At 35.4% G+C, this 20,981-nt stretch overlaps 1 protein-coding gene across 15 annotated transcripts in view; it reads right to left on the bottom strand.

The window, feature by feature from the left end:
• The window catches only part of ROBO2 (roundabout guidance receptor 2), a 666,758-nt gene that overhangs the window by 147,346 nt on the left and 498,431 nt on the right, over nt 1–20,981 (bottom strand). For all 15 annotated transcript variants that reach the window (XM_055567819.1, XM_055567812.1, XM_055567814.1 and 12 more), the window contains one exon: nt 71–198. In XM_055567819.1, coding sequence (XP_055423794.1) covers nt 71–198 — 128 coding nt within the window. The remainder of the gene's footprint in view (nt 1–70; nt 199–20,981) is intronic.

Here is a 20,981-nt window from a genome sequence, read left to right as displayed (position 1 = left end):
AGTTCGCTTACCAATTTAACCAAATATTAGTCTGCTAGTTCAATTATATTTCACATCTTAAGTCTCTTACCTCGGACTGTAAGGGTAGCAGAAGCTTCTACTTTTCCAACCCGATTCTCCGCAATACACATATAGGTGCCTTCATCTGTACTCATTGCCTTTTTAATTCTCAGTGTGTAATCATCTTTGATGTCATACCTGTGTAGAATATGGATTGGCTTTATTCAAAAACATTGGTTGCATTTAGACAACACTTAGTATTCACCTTCATTTTTCTCTTTTATACTGTATTTTACCTAAAATAAAACACACACACACACAACATTCAGTCATCAAGTATAACTACTTTGATTAAAGGTATTGCTAATAGGATCAATAATTTCATATCTGATCTCTAGCTGTTTGATTATCAATTACTATAATTTAGGTGTCTATACAACTCTGCATCAAAACCATCACTAAAAACAGCACTATTAATACTTTGGCTTTTTCTGATAGATCTTAATATAATATTAGTGTGTGTTTCAGTTTCTTGGTGAGTTATATTTTGTAAGTTACACTACCTTCAAATATATGATTTATTTTTAGGCACTGTGAATATAATAGAGCTGAAATATATTAAAGAAGAAAATCCTCTTATTTGTTGGCAAACTGACAAAAGGGACTTTGGCTAAAATGATTAAGAATAATTTTTTAAATTAGCAGCATTAACATTTAAAACATCAACATGACTTCGAGTGATTTCTGGAAATGCACACCCTCAGCTCTTTAACAAACATTTATGGTCACACTTGGAGAAGGCAGTGGCAACCCACTCCAGTACTCTTGCCTGGAAAATCCCATGGACAGAGGAGCCTGGTAGGCTGCAGTCCATGGGGTCGTGAAGAGTTGGACACGACTGAGCGACTTCACTTTCACTTTTCACTTTCATGCATTGGAGAAGGAAATGGCAACCCACTCCAGTGTTCTTGCCTGGAGAATCCCAGGCACAGGGGAGCCTGGTGGGCTGCCGTCTATGGGGTCGCACAGAGTCGGACACGACTGAAGCGACTTAGCAGCAGCAGCAGCAGCACTGTCACACTTCTATTCTTTAACAAGTACACTGACATTCTAGTTCAGAAAAAAACTCTAAAAAATTTTAACATGAATTTTTAAGGGGTTGCATATGAATATACTCTTATTAGATTCAAAGAAATTATTCAAATAAAGAAGGTATCTTTACATTCTTTTCATATCTGATTTTTCTTCTTGATTTTCACTGATGGTCTTTGTTATTTCACACACACAATTTTGCAATAGCTTCTAGTTGATCACACTGACTGTGTTTCCCATACACACCACACTGTTAAAGCTATACTTCCAAAATATTACTTTAATTGGTTCTAGATGATCACAACTAACTGACTTGCTATTGCTTTAAGGACCAAGAAACATTTTAGGCTTTCAATGAAGACTATTATAATTAGATTTTTTTCTACTTCCAGCTTCAGCTAAAAGAATAAACCAGTTTATCATGATTTTCAAGTTGAGGCATGGACCTAATAAAAGTTCTGTCTATGAACAGCAATGTTTATGAGCCAAGCATGACAACTAAACTCAACAATCCTTGCTCCTTCAGCCTCCATCCTCCAATCGTAGTGGTTCCTTTTCTATCTGCATGTTTTGGGTTAAACTTTCACTGATTTACAATGTCATAAGTCATGAGAGAAGCCATTATCCATCACTCTTGTTTGAAGCTATCCATTACCTCACTAGGAACTATGATTATTCCCTCTTCAAAACAAAACAAACAAAAACCCACCACCAACCCCCAGAGAACAAACAAACAAACAAAAAGATTGCTACACCAATCATTTTGCACTTGCTCACATTTTGTATTGTCTATTTTGATAAACCAAATTCTGATAAAGGTGAGATCCTGTCTGCTTCACTCACTGCTACAGCCACAGTCCCAACATAGAGCTTTTAGCATCCAAGAGCATAACCAAGTGTTTAAGAGCAGACTCTGGTTTTCGAGACTTTCTGATGATGATCTATCCAACTTCTTGCTCACTTTCTTCTAACCACGTGGACTTTTTCCCTTTGCTTAACATAACTGCCTAGTTATCACTGTCTCTCTGTACTTCTCTTATAATTTCAGGGAATGCCCTTCCCCTGCAGTGTTCATTGCTGATCATTCTTGACTTTCAAGATAGCCCAGATATCCACTCAAAGATGTCTTCCTGTCCAAACAATGTAAAGTAGTTCTCTGCTCATCAGTTACTTTCTCAAATTATTTTTAGTTGTTTTTATTCTTTGTTTTCATATTTTTGTTACATTTAATACTTTTTATCTTCACAGAATATACCTCTATCAAGCATTTGCTTGCTTGTTTATTGTCTTCCTAGTTTTCAAGAGCACGTATACTCCATGAGAACAATAACTGGTTCTCTCTTGTTCCAAACCATATACCCCGAAGCCCAGCAAGTACCACCTGACATCTTGGATATGCTCAATGAATGCTTATTGAGTGTATCATGAACCATCCAACAAATGCTTAAAATTCTTCAGTAGTTCTTTCATAGCATGGTTATTAGTAAACTAAAAGGTAAATTAACATGAAATACAGAACTCCATTATATCAAGGAACAAAGTAATGCTATTAGTTTTATATATCAGCAATTAGTTCTGAAGTGTAGGTTAACTCAAACAAAATATTATAAATGTTAACACTCAGAAAACTTAATACATAAATGCTACTATGGAGATAGAGTTAAAATAAAGGAGTCAGCAAATCCTGACCAGGAATCTAGACATTTGAGTTACATTTTATCATTATAAATTTCTGTATGTAAATTAGTAACATGAAAAACAAAACTCTCTGCACCAAAATAAATAATTCTAGAAGACTATTTTAAACAAATGTGAGGACTACAGGAGAACCAAGTAAAGTTTTGTGCTTTGTTCAATTCTTTTGAGCATATTAGAATTATTTCAGCAACTAGAGTGGTTTTAATTACATGTATTATTAAAATAATGACAATAAAATATATTTGCATGGTGTTCTTAAATATACTTTTTAATATATTCTTATAATTTTGGTAGGTAAGGAATAAAGGTACTATATCCTATTTAGAAAATCAGACAATTTAGGCATATAAACTTCAACGAGAAATTATACAGCTTATTTTTACACTTTTATAAAATATGGCATAGTGGAATCTGGAATATAATGTTCAGTTTTACTCCCTACATATCAAGAAAGGAATTACAGACATAAAAATTGAAAAGGTGACAATTTTTCATGTGTAAACTCTTCATGTGTAAAAATAATAACTTCAAAAAATACTATTTATGTCTAGAAAACCATGAAGAATATGAATCTGTGAACATGGAAATACTTAGAAAAATCCCCAAATATTAATATTAAAGAAGAATTCTTAAAGCTTAAATAAAATACTTTTAGGATAAGAGGGGGAAAGGATGTTTAATTATGAAAAATAAGAGAATACATGGATCCTGGTTATTCCTAGAAACCAGCAGATTATAAATTCTGAGACACAGGGAAAATTTGAAAAGTTATTGTGTCTAGTATAATGTCCTCATTTTAAGATTATAAAAATAACATTTTACTATTCAGAGTCTAGGAATTCATTGGTAGCAAAAGTTTAGACTGTATTAAAGACTAGCTCTCCTGGCACATTCTTCATCAACTATATTACAGTGGTTACAACTTTCAACAAAGAGAAAGTATAAAGATTCATTTTTTAAAAAGTCATGATAAATGATTCTATAGAGGGAAATTAAAAGGATATACTACCCAAATGGCAGCTGCTCCCACAAAATTGAGTTGTTACTAGAATTTCAAGCCTCATGGTATGAGTACAGAAATTTGTACTAGATACTGTAAAATCCTAATTGCAATGTGCTCATTTGTGGACTAAAATCTGTATGAAAGCAAGTTGTGTGTGTGTGTGTGTGTGTGTGTGTGTGTGTGTGTTTTGGTCTGCTAATGTTTTAAAATTATTGAAATAACTGGTATTTAAAATTTTGACACTTTTACATAGAAATTTGGATTTTAAGGTCTGTCTTCCTCCAAAGTACACACTTTTTCATCTTCATAAAAGTGCCTATGGGGATCTAATTCAACTGTACAACTGGAGACAGTGCTGCTCCTTCCAACATGACTGAAACAATGTGCCAGTCTGCAGCCTGAGCCCTGACAATACCCACAGTCCAGGAGACTGAAGCATGCCACGGTACCTTTGTCAATTTCCACAGTAAGATGCGTCTCAGGTCAGAGAAATGACAAACGTATAGTTGTGATCAAATCAGCTCTTACCTCCAAAAATTTAAGATATATGAGGGTTTGTTTTAAAGAAATTATGTGTAAGTAGCTTCAAAACCCAGAAAGAGGTAAACATTTAGCTCATTGCTACTTTTACATTTAGGCAATCTGAGGCAAAATATGATAAAGTTCCTTTCCCAAGGCCACACACATTGAGACAATTATAGTCAGGGGGAAAATTGTCATGACTATCTACTACCAGTCTCTGCTTTCTCTAACAGGTCATGATGTCTCTGAGACATAATTTGCCTCCTAAAAGTACATGTTTCACAAGCAGTTAGATGTCAAATATTTCCACAGGTCCAATAACTGTGACCTTATTTCTTTTATTTCTTTCTGGTAATAGTAATCTCATTGATGCTTTACACTATTTGATTGGATAACTGGGAAATTTTAATTTTCCCTAGAGAGCAAATATTACTAATATAAATGATTATAAATAACAGATCCGTATGTTTAATGAGATCTTTACAGTTTACAGCGGAGATTCATATAAGATTTCACAACAATAAATGACTTAGAGAAAATGCCTATTTCCAAACACCATTTTATAAAAGAAGATACTGAGATTGTGGTCTCAAGTTATAAATAGATTGAAATCGATGTCCTGTGCGTCAGTGTCCATTCATTTTTCTAACACAAAGCAACACACCTTTCTCATTTGATGTGTGTGTTACTGCTCTGTGTGCATGTGGTAGAGTTGGACACGACTGAGCGACTTCATTTTCACTTTTCACTTTCATGCACTGGAGAAGGAAATGGCAACCCACTCCAGTGTTCTTGCCTGGAGAATCCCAGGGACGGCAGAGCCTGGTGGGCTGCCGTCTATGGGGTCACACAGAGTCGGACACGACTGAAGCGACTTAGCAGCAGCAGCAGCAGCAGTAGCAGTGCATATGCTTTGGGCAGGTGTGTATTTCTACATCAGACTCTGTATCTCAAAAACTCCAGAAAGTAACTTTTTTTTTTTTAATGTACTGTTTTTTATTTTTATTATTTTTCCCTTTTCTTTTTATTTTATTTTTTAACTTTACAATATTGTATTGGTTTTGCCATGTATCAAAATGAATCCACCACATGTATACCTGTGGTGGATTCATTTTGATACATGGCAAAACCAATACAGAAAGTAACTTTTATCAATATTTTTTTCTCAGTATTACTCTAAAACCAACTGTAATCATAGAAGGTTCACAAGTGTGTTTCCCAAAATATATACAGTTTAAAATTATTGTCTTATTAAACAATCTAATGTAGCTACAATTTTCTGATTAGCTCTTATTGCTGCTGTTGTGTCGCTAAGTCATATCTGACTCTTTTGCAACCCTATCGACTATAGCCCGCTAGGCTCCTCTGTCCATGGGTTTCCCAGGCAAGATTGCAGGAGCAGGTTGCCATTTCCTTCTCCAAAGCTTCTCCCCAACCCAAGGATCAAACCCGTGTCTCCTCCATCTCCTGCACTGGAAATTTTTTTTCTTTTTTTTTTTTTTTACCACAGAGCCACCTGGGAAGCCCCTTCTTCACATAGTGGAGAATAAATTTGTAGTAACCAGAGCATACTTTGGTATAAAAGAGCTAGTTTTCAGATATGATCAACATGCAGGAGGTATTTTCTGACTTTAATTAAAAATAAGAAAAAAACAACCATGAAACAACTTTACTGGTGAGGAAATCCTAACAGAAATTCGGTGATTCTGATTGTGAAATATGCCAGTCTCAGACCTGTATAAATGCAGTCATTGTTGCCAGGTTTGATTAATGACAGTGGGCCAATCAGGTGCTGACAGTCTCCACTATAAAGATATCTTTTTTTCTCTTTTCCTGATATGAACATTGCTGAAAAATGTAACCCAATCATATCTGGCCCCTGGACATCATGTGCTATCATCACTGCACCGTGGATTGAGATTGATTGGTAACCAGCTGTGACAAAGTGGGAAAAGAAGCTCTGGTTTGTGTGCTGTTTTTTTTCTTCTCCCCAAAAGAAAACAACAAGAGAAATAGAGAACTGAATTGTGTCAAACCACTACCATCTGTTCTGCTAAATAATAAACAAAGCAAAATAAATTTATTTTAATACTTAAAACAACAGTCTGTATGCAATGTTTGTGTGTGATCTTACATTGAATGAATATTCTTAAAAGTGTGTCAAAAGAGAAAATATTATTGATTTGTAATAAACGAAGTACCTTCTTAAAGTATTCTAAAATCACTTCCAAATTTAAATGAAAGTGTCTATCTTATTTCTTCCTGCTAAAGAAACCTTCTCTCACAACCATTGGGAAGATTTCCTATAAATTTAAATTTACTTTGAAAATACCAAAAAAAGATTTTGAAAACTGGCAATATTTTACAACATAACTACATGTTATGCATTTCTCATACTTTGCAATCCCCAATGTACCTTAGGCTTCTAGAGTAGGAACTTCTAATGATTTTCTGAGTTTTATGAATATAATTAAGAAAATATAAGGACCACCTCCTCCAAATCTTCCACAATGGGCTACAGAATTTGGGAAAAGAAAAGACAAAAGGAAATACACTACATTTTCTATTACAAACTGGAATTCTACTATGTTCAGTTCAAGTCCTTGTATCTCATTGCCTTGTTTGAATTACGTGAGGACTCTGCACTAATAAAACTTCCTGAATGACTGTTCTCATCTCAAAAGCACCTTTGTTTTTCATGAAGGAAATTTATTTCCTCAGCATTTTTAGTTTTTGAAATCACCTACTGCTCCTTGTTATAAGATGTCTGGCTTCAGTTCTAGAATGAGTGTTTTGAATCAGCACTTAAAATTTTATTACATATCTGCTTTATTAATCATTAAGTTGGCCAACTGTAAAAACTATGAATTGAACCAGGAAATATTTAATGTCTACAGAAGTAAATGTTTCTTTCCTTTTAGGGAGACTTGAAAATTTTGTTTTCAATTTTCAAAGTACTTGCACTCAATCAAAAGAGCTGAAGGTCACCTGACACCTTTTAGATTCTTTCAGAAAATAAAGAAACATCTGCAACAATAGGCATTCTGTTATTCCAAATTCAATGAACATTTAACTATGCAGCTTTAATATGATGCTGTTATTGCCTTGTTAAGATAAAGTCTATTGCCTTGTTTTCAACAAAAGAATTTTTATGATAAAAAATCACTCACTAATCTAATGGAATCGTTTACTAATAATTAGAGTCATACCGATCAACTGGTCAATACCACTATACAGATTACAGTGAACATGGAGATGCAGCCAATTAGAACCCACTGATATGTTTCAATTGCTCAAAAAGAGTACATATCAGAATCTCACAACTTCTCAAAGCATTCTTTTATACAACATAAACCTTCTAGGAGAAATTTAAATCTTTTGCTTCTTTCACACTTGGCAGTTGAAAAAAAGGAAAAGTGTTTCAATTTTCCTAAAATGATCTCTCTGCTCACAATTTTTCAAAGAAAATCCTTCCATAGACTATACTTGAAACTGTTATTAAAACTAACATAAGCACTTCTTGGTAGCCTAGATCCCAGGTGATAGTTTCTTAATCTATAATATTTAAAGTGTGTCCTAAAGTCAAGCTTTTAAATCACAATTGAGAGCCAGAACCCTGAAATGAACACAATAAGCCATTATTTTGCTGGCAAAGGGATATCAAGTGAAGTTGTCTGTACATGACAGCCTATGAGGGTCACTCTCCTTTTTATCTACAATTACAATGCAGGCTAATGTTTACAGTTTGGGTGAACGAAACTTGATTCTTTCAGGTTTTGTAAGGAAGACTGAGCAAAGCACTTAAGAGCAGTATGAAGAACAGATACCTTTTAAAAATTACAATTCACATAACATTCATTGAGGAAGGAAAGAAAACAAGATTTTCAGATTAGACTTGTTGGGAAATTGTAGAGAAAAGTAGTCCCCCAGCAGAACTTGCTGTTCTCTTCTGGAAGCTTATATGAAAGCTAAAACGAAACTTGAAACATGATGCCACTCTGACTCTGTCTTCATTAACCAAACAATATTTTATCCTTTTATTTTTTGCTTTCCATAAATGCTATCCTTGTCATCATCTTAACGAAGCTGGCTCCACCCTTGTGAGCTTGACCCACCAGTGGAAAACACCTCTTCTAGTCTCTCTTTAGAGACAAGAAGTTTCAGTGTTTTCTTTTTTTTTTTTCTTTTATCTATTTATTTATTTTTTTTTACTGTACAATATTGTATTGGTTTTGCCATACATCAACATGCATCCGTCACGGGTGTACACGTGTTCTCCATCCTGAACTGCTCCCCCCTCCACCTCCCTCCCCATACCATTCCTCTGGGTCATCCCAGTGTTTTCTAACTAAAAAGCTAAGAGGAAAGAAGCAGACAAAAAAGATATCTAAAATACTCGTAAGAATATAACAACAGTTGACTTAACACAAAGCACATTTCAAACCATAGGATAACTTGGCCCAAACAACAAGGCCTTGAATGACTGCCAGGGATCCCAGACATTGACCATCTTGGAACCAGAGCCCCAGTCTGGAGACGGGACAATTAAACCAAACTACAGCTGAGTCCTTCCACAAAGGCCAAAGCACCCTGCTCACCCCAAACTAAAAGTCCTCCAAGTTTGAGTCACTGAAGCTATGGCTGTCTGTCGAGTGTTCCTGTCTCTTCGTCTTCACCTGTGGCACCTTGAAGACTCTAACAATTAATTCTCTTGGCAAACCTGTGGACACTTGTGAAATTCACAGCCTGATATCCTTGGTCTCCATCCAAGTTTCCATATTTTCCTGTCATCTTACTCTCTCATTTTTACCTCCTCCGCAGTGAGTTTTGTCTCCTGATATAACCCCTCACAATTTTTTTTCTGTGGTCCTCTTCGCAAAATTTTTCAGCGTGCTTTCTGAACTACCTGTTTGCTGACTGGTAAAACTTTCTTATATTCTATCTTTCTCAGATTTTCACCTTCACCTCCATGCATTAATGGAAATCTAGCTTTCTCCTGTGGGTCTGTGAATGGATGGAGGAAGAGAGAAAGTGAGAATATCTTCCAGCCATTCCAAATGATTACCAAGAGCCTGAGTTACTAAAAACATTTTTTTTTTTTTGGAAAGAGTTACATATCCTCAAAACAAGCAAAAAAAAATTTTTTTAAGCAAAACAAAAAGCCCTCTCCTATTGGACAGCAATCCTGTTATCCAGTTTTCAAATGGAATCTTTAGAATTTCTAGCTGACAAACATGGCATTTAATCAGGACCTACTTCCTAGGGCTGTTGTAAGGATTAAATGAGTTAATACATTCAGAGTGTTGAGACCTGAACCTGGCATATGGAAAATGCCCAATATGTCATGTAAGAGTTTCCACAGCTGCCCATCACTTCTCTCATGTCTGCCCTTCAGAGATATTGTCTCCATCTCCCTTTGCCATTGTCTCATAGCAAGATTTTGGAACCTGTCCTCAATTGGAATGGCTCTGCCTTTGAAATGTGAAGTTCAGATATCTGATTCTGTTAAAATTTTATATGATTCCTACTCTATTAATTAGTTTACAAACTGAAACTCTTCCTCCATATCTAGTACTCCTTCATATCAACACTTTCATTGTCCCACTGCCTTTTGGTTGTATTTGCCTAGGATAACCTCTATTATGTATTGCTATTGGGCTTCCCAGGTTGCACTAGTAGTAAAGAACCCTCCTGCCAATGCAGGAGACCTAAGAGACATGGGTTTGATTGCTGGGTTGGGAAGATCCCCTGGAGGAGGGCATGGCAACCCATTTTAGTATTCATGCCTGGAGAATCCCATGGACAGAGGAGTCTGGTGGGCTGTGGTCTACAGAGCTGCAAAGAGTCGGACACTCCTGAAGTGACTTAGCATATTCATGCATAATAGTATACATATGTAAAGATATGTACCTATATACTATCAAATCATGTATTCGTCTTTCCACACTCATAAAATTAAGTTCAAACCATTCTAGAGACATTTGGACTTTTATTTGGTTCATAATATCAGAAAGGAATGTTGAATTATTTTCAAGATTATCCTTAATACTCAAGTATTATTGTGATAATTTTTCACTAACCATGAGCAGACTATTAAAATAATATCTGCAACACCTTAAGTGCATTGCTTTTAAACACTTTTTTAATAACTGCAGGTATTATTTTAACTAATTAGAACAGAAATCTTCAGAGTAAAAAGTGCAAATATATCACAATTAATGACACCATGTTGGAACAAATGGATTAGTGAAGCTGGTTAAATTATCCTTCAATATGAAAATAATTATTTTATTGGCATAAATGCATTTAAGACAATTTAGTTTTACAACAGGACTGGAAACTGCAACATCAGATTTGGAAAATTGGTATACCTCACAGTTGTGTGTTTGGTTAGAAACTAATCTTAACTTCATGTACATTTAGAAAAGGATTTTAGAGATTAAATTCAAAAAGAGTACACAGAAGTCACAGCTCAGACCAGACTTTTTGATGAGCAGTTCCCACTCTTCTTGCACCCTTCTGAGTTGGGAATGAACTCTCTGCAATAAGGACTGCAATTTGGGATAAAACAGACTTTCAAATTTGCCATCTACTTAGTGTCCTTGTAGTATGAACATGTTCCTTCATTGGTATTCACTAGACACAGGAGAAGGGAATGGCACCCCACTCCAGTACTCTTGCCTGGAAAATCCCATGGACGGAGGAGCCTGATAGGCTGCAGTCCATGGGGTCGCTAAGGGTCAGACATGACTGAGCGACTTCACTTTCACTTTTCCCTTTCATGCATTGGAGAAGGAAATGGCAACCCACTCCAGTGTACTTGCCTGGAGAATCCCAGGGACGGGGGAGCCTGGTGGGCTGTCGTCTATGGGGTCTCACAGGGTCAGACACGACTGAAGCGACTTAGCAGCAGCAGCAGCAGCAGCAGGCACAGGAAAGATTTCTACATCATCAGAGAGATGTTCATTTTGGGCAGTGTTATGGAAGGTTAGAAAGGCTTTCTCTCCTTGCCTTCTGCAAACAGAAACCTCCTTGTGAAATGTGAATATGGAATAATTTAGAAATTCAACTTAATGACATAGGAGCACTTATCAAATGTGTCACAAAACTTGCTGTTTGGTAGGTCTAAAGAAAATGAAGGTTCAGACATTTTTCTAATTAAGCTACTAAACTAGTTTTACCAATTCAGCAACTATTTAATGAGGAAAAATATAAAGAAAAATTCCCTGACTCATATATTCTAGAATATATGCAAAACTATACACACATTGAAGTCATTAGTGAACTGCAGTGTCTTCCTGTGCTCAGAAATGACATGCTTATGTCAAATCCAATCACGGTATCTTCCGTCCATCTCAGTGGTGTGACCTTCATAGTTAAGACAGTAAGAAAAGACTATTATCTTTGGAATCTATTTCTTTGAACTATATTCTATTATTTTTGTCCTGACAAAATCGTATAAAATAGCATTGAGATGAGCAATGCCCAGATTCATCTTCTCCACTAAATCAAGTTTCTCAGCCTCAGCACTACCGACATTTTGGGCAGATTTTTCTTTGCTGTGCATAATAACAGGACGTTTAGCAGCATTCTTAGTGGTGGTGGTGGTGGCTTAGTCGCTAAATCGTGTCTTACTCTTTGTGACCCCATGGACTGTAGCCTGCCAGGTTCCTCTGTTCATGGGATTTCTCAGGCAAGAATACCACAGTGGGTTGCCATTTTCTTCTCCAGGGGATCTTCCTGTGTTGCAAGCAGATTCTTTACCAACTGAGCCACCATGGAAGCCTCTCCCAACTAACTGAAAGTAGCACCTAATCCCTCAAATGTAGCAACCAAAAGTGCCTTCAGACATTGTCAAATGTCCCTCTGCGAAAGGAAGAAGTCTAAATCGTCCCAACTGAGAAGTACTGTACTATGATGAATGGGTATTTGGTGAGCCCCACACGTTAGATGTAGGGCTGGATACTGGAGATGAGGTAGAGATAAACATGTGAAGGGAGCTGGGAAGTCCAGGAGAAAGAAAAACAATTACAATAACGATATCAGGGAGACCTGAGGGTGGACTCCAGCTCTGCCAACTGTGGGTCCTGTGACCTTAAGAGTGTAGTTCATTGGCTACAAGCTTTAGCGTCCTCCTTTGTGAAAAAAGGAGACCCATACTTCAAGATTGTTGGAAAGATGAATTATGTGTAACAATGTATAACAACCTAACATGGAGTGATACCTCAGAAATTATACTTCTTGTTATCTTAATATAATTTTCTTTAAAAATAAATCATTTTAGTATAGTAGTTACAGGGAGTGGACTTTAGGGCTAAAGTGACTGAATTTAAATCTGTGTGGCCACTGAAATTTGCTCCACAGATTCCTCAACTGTAAAATAAACTCAGTATAAAAATACCTCTTTCATGAGGCGATTGTGATGACTGTTCAGGTAGTTGCATGTAAAGCATCTCTAAACATTAACTTCTACTCCCATCATCAATTTTAAGACATACATCTTTCATATTTTAAATCTCTGAAATTAGAAATCATCTACCAGCATTACTATGAACAGAGCTAGTGGAGGTGATGGAATTTAGCTGAGTTATTTAAAATCCTAAAAGATTGTGCTGTAAAAGTGATGCACTAGAAATGACATATCATAGTTGATTTGGCAATTTCTTTTTCTCCTTAACTCAGAGAAAAAATACTCTTGGATCTCACAAGTATGTAACTTGAATTCAGTTATATATGCTATTATATATGATTAAAAGTATTTAGATTAAATCTTTTGACTTATTATTCATCCAGGCACCCAATGGTGTAAATTTCAGTATTACTTTTAACCTCTTTTTATCCTATGAACCGTGATATAGTATCAATTCCTAATTTAAAAAAGCACTTCTTTTTTTTGTACTGCCACTTGCACTAATATCCATGTTTGTGTATTCACAAGAAATACCCCAATGTACCCACTAAACTACCTTTTTAACTACTTCCTACCCAAGAGGCCTATGCCCAAACTTTCTCTACTCCAAGTTACACTATATATAAATGTAAATATCAATTTTCTAAGCATAGATACAAGGAGATATCTCTATTCACTGTGCTGAGTGAATCCCCATTTCACAATGTGTTTAGTACAAACACTTGAGTTGGAATTAGAAGCTTTCATAATAAAGCCTCAACTAACCTTACTAGCCTTAAGTGCCACTCCAATACGCTCCAGGGAAACCGAATCACTAATTGTTGGCCTATACTTCCACCACCAAAGCTTTTTCATCTTGTGTCCATCTCTCGGAATAGTCTTCTTTCCACTTATAGAAATTCTATTCTTCCTTTCAGAGACATCTCTAGTGTCACATGGGAACAGAGAAGCTTTTATTTTCTGAAACCCTAAAGAGTCTTGTACATCATAGTCTGTATATAATTTTCCTTATTTAATAATTAATTTTTTTTTATATCTCATACATTCCTCTAAAGTTCTTACCTTCCTTCTCAAATTCTTGAGAGCAAACTCGTTTTCTTATGTTAGGTCTCAACACTAGAAATGTTTGATTAATGTCTATGGTTACTTTTGAAATAATTCATGGAAATATAATATTTTATTAGTCTACCTTGAAGATTTTCATTATTCCTTTGAGGTAATTGATATCTTAGTATAAATTACGTTCAAAGCATTTTCTTTCACACTCTTTATGAAATCTTTCAAATAAAGGTAAAAGTCCTGATTGACATTTTTGTTTCTGTTAAATGTGCTATAAATATTTGGACATAATTATCAGAAAATATAAGTTAATAAATGGATTATTTATAGTTTCTAGTGAACTTTTTATAACAAATGTTATATGTTGTATGAATTGTAGCAACACAGAATACCAATCAGATATTCTTTATAAAGATGACAAATGCCTATATATTTGATGAAATGAGTTTAAAGATATTATAATAACCTCTGCACAGTTATGCTCATAAGAATAGCAAAATTTCTGCACTGAGATTTTGTCACAAGGCTATTCCATAGATCTACATGATTGGTCAATCAGCTCTAAGAAGAAACTTCAAGTACATTAATTTACTAGGAAAGGTTCACTGTGTCCCAATCACAGCTCCCCCTACCTAAATATGGTTTTTTAGGATGAAGCTCCAATGAGTTAATACTAAATACCAACTAAAATAGATTTCACTAGGAATTGCTTCTTTTGTGGTAGAATAGATTCTTATATGCTTTGGAAGCATTCTTTTATCGCTTATCTTTGGCAGCTGTATCTTTTTCACACACTAACAAAGACATAATCCTCATTTATCTTGTCACTGTAATACTGGGTTTCAATTTATTATTTTTTTTCCCTTTTCTCTTTCAATTCATACCAGTTAACTTGAATATCTAGGTCAAGCAGCAACCTTCCCAAAGGGACAATTATAAGAAGTAAAATATATATATATGGGATTCCCTGGTGGCTCAAAGGTAAAGAATCTGCCTGCAATGTAGAGATGCAGGTTTGACCCCTGGGTTGGGAAGATCTCCTGGAGCATGGCAACCCACTCCAGTATTCTCATCTTTAGAATCCCATGGACAGAGGAGCCTGGTGGGCTGCAGTCATAGGGTTGCAAAGAGTTGGACACAATGAAGTACCTGAGCACACATGCATATATATATATATAAACATGTGTTTATATATGCTTTCCTACAAACATGTATGTTTGTAGGAAATATAAAATCTGGAACACAGTTCAGCCTTTCAATTCATAACTGCCCATGAAACTGTTGATAATCAAATATTATCAAGAAAATATTCAAAAATACTCTTAGTAAATTCAAAAGTGGCCTAAGAATGCAACAGAGAAGGCAATGGCACCCCACTCCAGTACTCTTGCCTGGATAATCCCATGGACAGAGGAGCATGGAAGGCTGCAGTCCGTGGGGTCACTGAGGGTCGGACACGACTGAGCGACTTCACTTTCACTTTTCACTTTCATGCATTGAAGAAGGAAATGGCAACCCACTCCAGTGTTACTGCCTGGAGAATCCCAGGGATGGGGGAGCCTGGTGGGCTGCCGTCTATGGGGTCGCACAGAGTCAGACATGACTGAAGTGACTTAGCAGCAAGAATGCAAAGATGAGTTCTATTATCATGCCCAAGACAAATTCATAGTTCTAGTATTTATTCTTTACTCATGCGATTTAATTCACCCGGCAAGCCTTTCTTTAGCTTCTGATGTGCTTCTTGTTACTTAATTTTCCCCTAGATACATTGTTCAGAAGAACATGGATATATTAATTTAAAATATTCTTGTGAGAATAAAGATAGCTATAACTTTCAATTGGTGGTAGAAAACAGTAAATTTTTTGAAGATAAATTTATTTATTTGATATAATGAAATTATTGCTTATGAGTACCAGTTATAGTGAAGAGTATAAAATCTTTGTTATGTACTTTACTACACAGATATATTGTGTGAGTCTAATGAAAGTGACTCTTCTAAATGCTTCAAGCATTTACCAAGCTCTATTTTTCTAATCTTCAGTCCCAATGGAAAATGGACAAAAGTTGTTCCCATCCAGTGCCCCAAAGTAGTGGTCAAGAGTGTAGATTTTAGAGCCAGAAATCCTCGATCCTCATTAGGCCTCATTTTTCTCATTTGCAATATTGGGAGAATAACAATATTTATATCACGTCCCGAAGGTAAGTGTATTAACATAAAATGCCTAAAGTAGGCCTGATATAGAATAAACACTAAGTAAATATAATTTATTATTATATTTATGAGAAAGGAAAATGTAATTAAAAACAACTCTTTTAAATCAGTACTAGGCTTTTTTTTTTTAATTTTATTTTATTTTTAAACTTTACATAATTGTATTAGTTTTGCCAAATATAAATAAAGTTTTTAAATAGACTATGTAGATAAGAATTCAGGCAGGGTCAAAAAGAAATTTGGATCAAAAAAAGTGTATTTATACATAGAAATCTGAGAAGATACATGCAAAACATAAAAAGTAGGCATCATTGATAATGGGTATAAAATTGATTTTAATTTTTTTTCTAGGCTCATTCATTTCAAATCTAGGGAATTTTTCCTACATAAAAGTATTAGCATACGTTCCAAATTGTTTTGCATTGTTGCTATTCATGGAGTCAGACCATTTCAGAATATGAGTTCTGCAGAGGTCATCCAGGGGCAACCTACACATTTTGCAAATGTGGACTGTGGTACTCATACACATAATATACACTGCTTAAAATAACTTGATGAATTATGACAGAGCTAAGGTAAGAATGCTCATCTCCTAAATTCTAGTTTACCTTACAGCTCCACATTACAATTCAGTTTCCTAAGAATAACAACAATGGCAGCAAAAAACAACCAGAAATATATCTTAATTTGAAAAGCCCATGGAGTGATTAACTCATCTAAGTAATTCTAACCACAAATTGTCTTCTAAAGGCAAGGATCTGTATTGATAAAGTCAATTATAGAACTCTTTTCTTTTTACATTTTATTAAAGTAACAGCCCAGGTATGATGAGAACGAGTGTCTCGAATAGTGTGTGCAGTATACCCACCCTTGGGATACGGCGTGATGTGATGACTACCTCCTGGTAAGCCTGTGGCGTGTCCTCCTGTTTGGGCTAAGGTCCCGACCTCAGCCTAGCTGATGCTCTAACATGCCGCACGGTGATGGAAGCAGCACACCTGCTGTGGCTCCTGGTGGGACAGCACTCACATGCCAATGACAGATGGCACTCAGGCAGATCCTTTTGCCCTGCACACTGGCACCCGGTCTTGGCTCTGCCCTCACACATCACAGGAGCTGCCAGTTAATGGACAGCAGAGCATCTCTGACTTCAAGGCATTTCTTCTTCCAAGGATGCCCCAGCTTGTTAGCTGACCACTGGCCAGAACCCAAATTGCATGCCAGTTCCTGCATTGTCCTTGAGCAGAAATTCACAACAGATGGGCTACTGTGGTCACAGGATGAGACAACTTGCACTCCCCACCCTATAGGTGGCAATTAGTTTTGTGTTAACAGCAAATATTAGCACCTATTTGATGAAAACACAGAAAAAGGTACCATGTTCGCATCCCTTTGAAAATTGCTAATTAATTCTATTTATTAGTAAAATCTGTATTTTCAGCTTCCAAGGAGGAAACCTTGGCTTGGTCCAAGTTTAGATTTTCAAAGCACCAGGACATTTTACATGTGGGTTATGAAACTGGTCTAAAAACTACCATCAACAGTAATGCTATATAGCATTCCTATAAAGTCATTCATAATACAGTGATTCTAACCAATTACCTAAGATTTTATCTAGAATGTAAAATTTGTAAGCAGCTGAATTCCATAAACAATTCATAATCACATAATTAGAGCTCATTAGTTTAAAATACAGGTTTCATGTTGGAGAGATTCTAAGTCAAGGGCTGTCAAGTCAAGACACACACATATTAATGTGTGTCTTTGGAAACAACTTTAACTTCTTATGCCACATCCCTCAAATGGGAGTATTATTATGTTGGGACAATATTGTTTCAAATAATGAAATTAATATATACAAAAATCATTTAGAAGAATGTATGGCAAATAGTAAGTCTTGCTTTTAGCATTACATAATCTTCTTACAAAGATTGTAAACAATGGTGGTTTCCTTATTATTAGCAGACAAATGGTACCAGGTAATGTGAGAAATTTGCATCAGATGTCTAACTGCACTGGGGCTAGAATATAATATCTGAACCATGTATAGTCTCCCAAAGGTAGAGAAAGGGTGGCAACATGTAAGCTTGGCAAACTGGATGGTAAAAGTTATAAATAAATCTACACAATTTAAAAGCAAATGTGATATATCTTAAATCAATAATATTTTATGTGTTTCTATGGAAATCAATCAGCGAGAGAGTGGAGAATGTGTAATTATTCTATGAAATCATTTTATGTATTATTTTTTAAAATTAACTATATTTTCTTTGTAGTCATCTACATAACTAATAAACACCATCAATCAGTTGGATTTCTAAAACGGAGATACCTGTTACATGAACCCACTTTACAATGTTTCCAGTACTCTGAATTAGTTATGTCATTTTAATAACCCTTTGAGGTAGAATGGATAGCATAATTATTCACCCTGTACAAATGAGTCAAAGCATAGGTCAATCATTAGTCCCATTACATTGCTCATCTATATCTCTAGGATATAAAACACAAAGAGTTTAAATAGCTTCTTCAAGGTCACACTCCTAGTTAGTGGTAGAGAAATCTGTTGAACATCAGTTCCAGAACATGTGAGTATAACTGAAGGGATAAATGATCAAACAGTGTCAGAACAAGGCTAAAATCCAACATCCCTGACAATGACCTAAATATTCTTTATGTTACTGGTAGCTGTATTAAAAGATCCCACAATAATGGTCCAGACAGTTCTAATTCTTCTTTTTTTCCCAAGCAGAAATGGTAAAGGCATCTGTATAGATGAAAAATCATAGAATTCTCATTTACACTTTTCCTTGTATTTCTGAATCTCAGGGATTAGTCTTTTTTTTTTTAACAAAAGCTACGAACAATATTTATTAACATTGCTTTTCTCTTGCTTTCAGTACTTTTTGTCCTTTTTCTTTTTGAGAACTACTTTAATTGACCAATCTTGACCAGCCAGCCTAATCAGCATGGTTATTTATCATTAGCCCAAATTACCACATGTCCTTGAAACACACAGTGTATGTGAAGAAGGCTGATCTCCTCAGCAGGGTAGCTTAGCACCTGTTCAGCATCTCTGCATCCCAGAAGCACATGCTCTAAACAATGGAGCTTCCAAACAATTAATATAAGAACATTCTCCAGGGCTAAGCGAAAGGAGCCACTGACTGTAAAAATGCCACAAAAGGGGAATTATAAGTGGTTCTATGCAGTTCCTTTTCTTAAGGAATTATGTATTTATGTGAATCTCACATTTCATGGAACTAAGAACTCAAAGTCTCTCTTAAAATAGACACGCACTTTAGAGAAAGGAATTTGTCAGTGGGTTCAGGAAAACATAGAATTTTGCATTATATATCTTTAAACTCTTTTTTCTCTAGTCCTTTTTCTATTTTTATGAGATATTCATGAATTATAACCACTATAGGCAAGTCATCAACTGCATTTAGAATTCTCAGGCATACATAAGAAAGCAAATGACATTTTTTTAATGTGACAAAAATAATTGATACTATGAACATTCCTTTCTCTACTCTAGATCCTTATTGAGGAAGTTAGTGTCACTCTAGAGTTACTGTCGAAAGTAAATAAAAATGAATTAAAATATCTTGGAACTAACTAGTGGTGATATACTGATATATGACTGATGCAAGATGTTAAATATCCTGTTTACCATTCTTTAAAAGCTTGCTTAATAATTATCTGAAATATAAGCTCTAATGACAAGCCTAGATAAGAAAACTTAGTTAATTAATCAAACTACTTCTTACCCAAATTCAGTGAAGAGGCATTTTTATTCTCTTCATAAATATTAAACTCTTGGTATATATCAATTTTATTGTTATGTCTTTGGTTGTGAATATATAGCATTATGTTTCTTTTATATTAATACATGCTATTTCTGATAAAGCTTCAGCATATGTATATTTTTTACATTACAAAACATACACTATTCCTATGCTATGATGGACCATGACAGAAAATGGAACATTCCCCAATATGGGCAATTTCTATCACAAGAAACACTTTGTGAAAAGATGTATTGAAGGAATCTGATCACCAAGAGTACTAATTAGCAAAAAGCTCCAGGTTTGCCTGGAAGAAAAAGATGCAGCACCCAAGAAATACACTAGAACTACCTCGGTTTTAACTTTCATTAATGTTTCAGTATGTGAATACTTTGCTACATCACTCAGTTTGATTAACATAAAATAAAAAAAAATCAGAATTGTATACTTACTTTGCTTTAAAGTGACTTGCTTTTTACAGACCATCAGTGGGCATTATAAATACAATAGGAACTTAACAACATAGGCAAAACTTAAAGTATTTCTTCTACAATCTAAATTACACTTTGGAAAAAAACTGTGCTTTTAAAACACATACTCATTATGAACTACAGAACATCTTTCTGTTTATTTCCTCATTCTGTTCTCCCTACCCACTTTATTTTCACAGTGGTGTGTAGAATTCTTGTGCCTAATAAATTGAGCTGGTGTCAGCTTAGTTGAGCACATATATATTGAGAGTCTCTGGAGAAAAAGATATTGATACTCAGCACAATCACAAAAAAGGCAATGACCTCCTTTTTCTTCCTGAAACTTTCAACTGTGAAAACAGTAGTCTTAGGATGTTTCTGCAAGTGTGGCTGAACAGGACCCTGTAGTGCTTTCCAGGGATATCTTCTTCCATATCCTATACTTTAGTTCCTCTCTGAAGTACCAAGGTAAGTACCAAGTAATGCACATTTCATGAGTTGTTTTACAGATGGAAGATGATAACTTCCATTTGCCACCAAATGGAAGATGATAACTACCCTTCTTCACCTGGATTTTAAAAGTGCTTTGCAGAAACCCCTGCAGGAGGTCCAGGCTTTTTAAGGCATGAGCCTTGCAAGGCCCTGAAGAAAAACTTTCTCTGGTCCTATCTCTCGTGTTTTGGTTTGTTTGGCCTCACTGTACATTGAGCACAGAGATAACACAAG

This window comes from Bubalus kerabau, chromosome 2, assembly GCF_029407905.1.
Source record: "Bubalus kerabau isolate K-KA32 ecotype Philippines breed swamp buffalo chromosome 2, PCC_UOA_SB_1v2, whole genome shotgun sequence".
Classification (NCBI taxonomy): domain Eukaryota; kingdom Metazoa; phylum Chordata; class Mammalia; order Artiodactyla; family Bovidae; genus Bubalus; species Bubalus kerabau.
The sequence above is the reverse complement of the archived record's forward strand: the minus strand, read 5'-3'. Positions and strand labels throughout refer to the sequence as shown.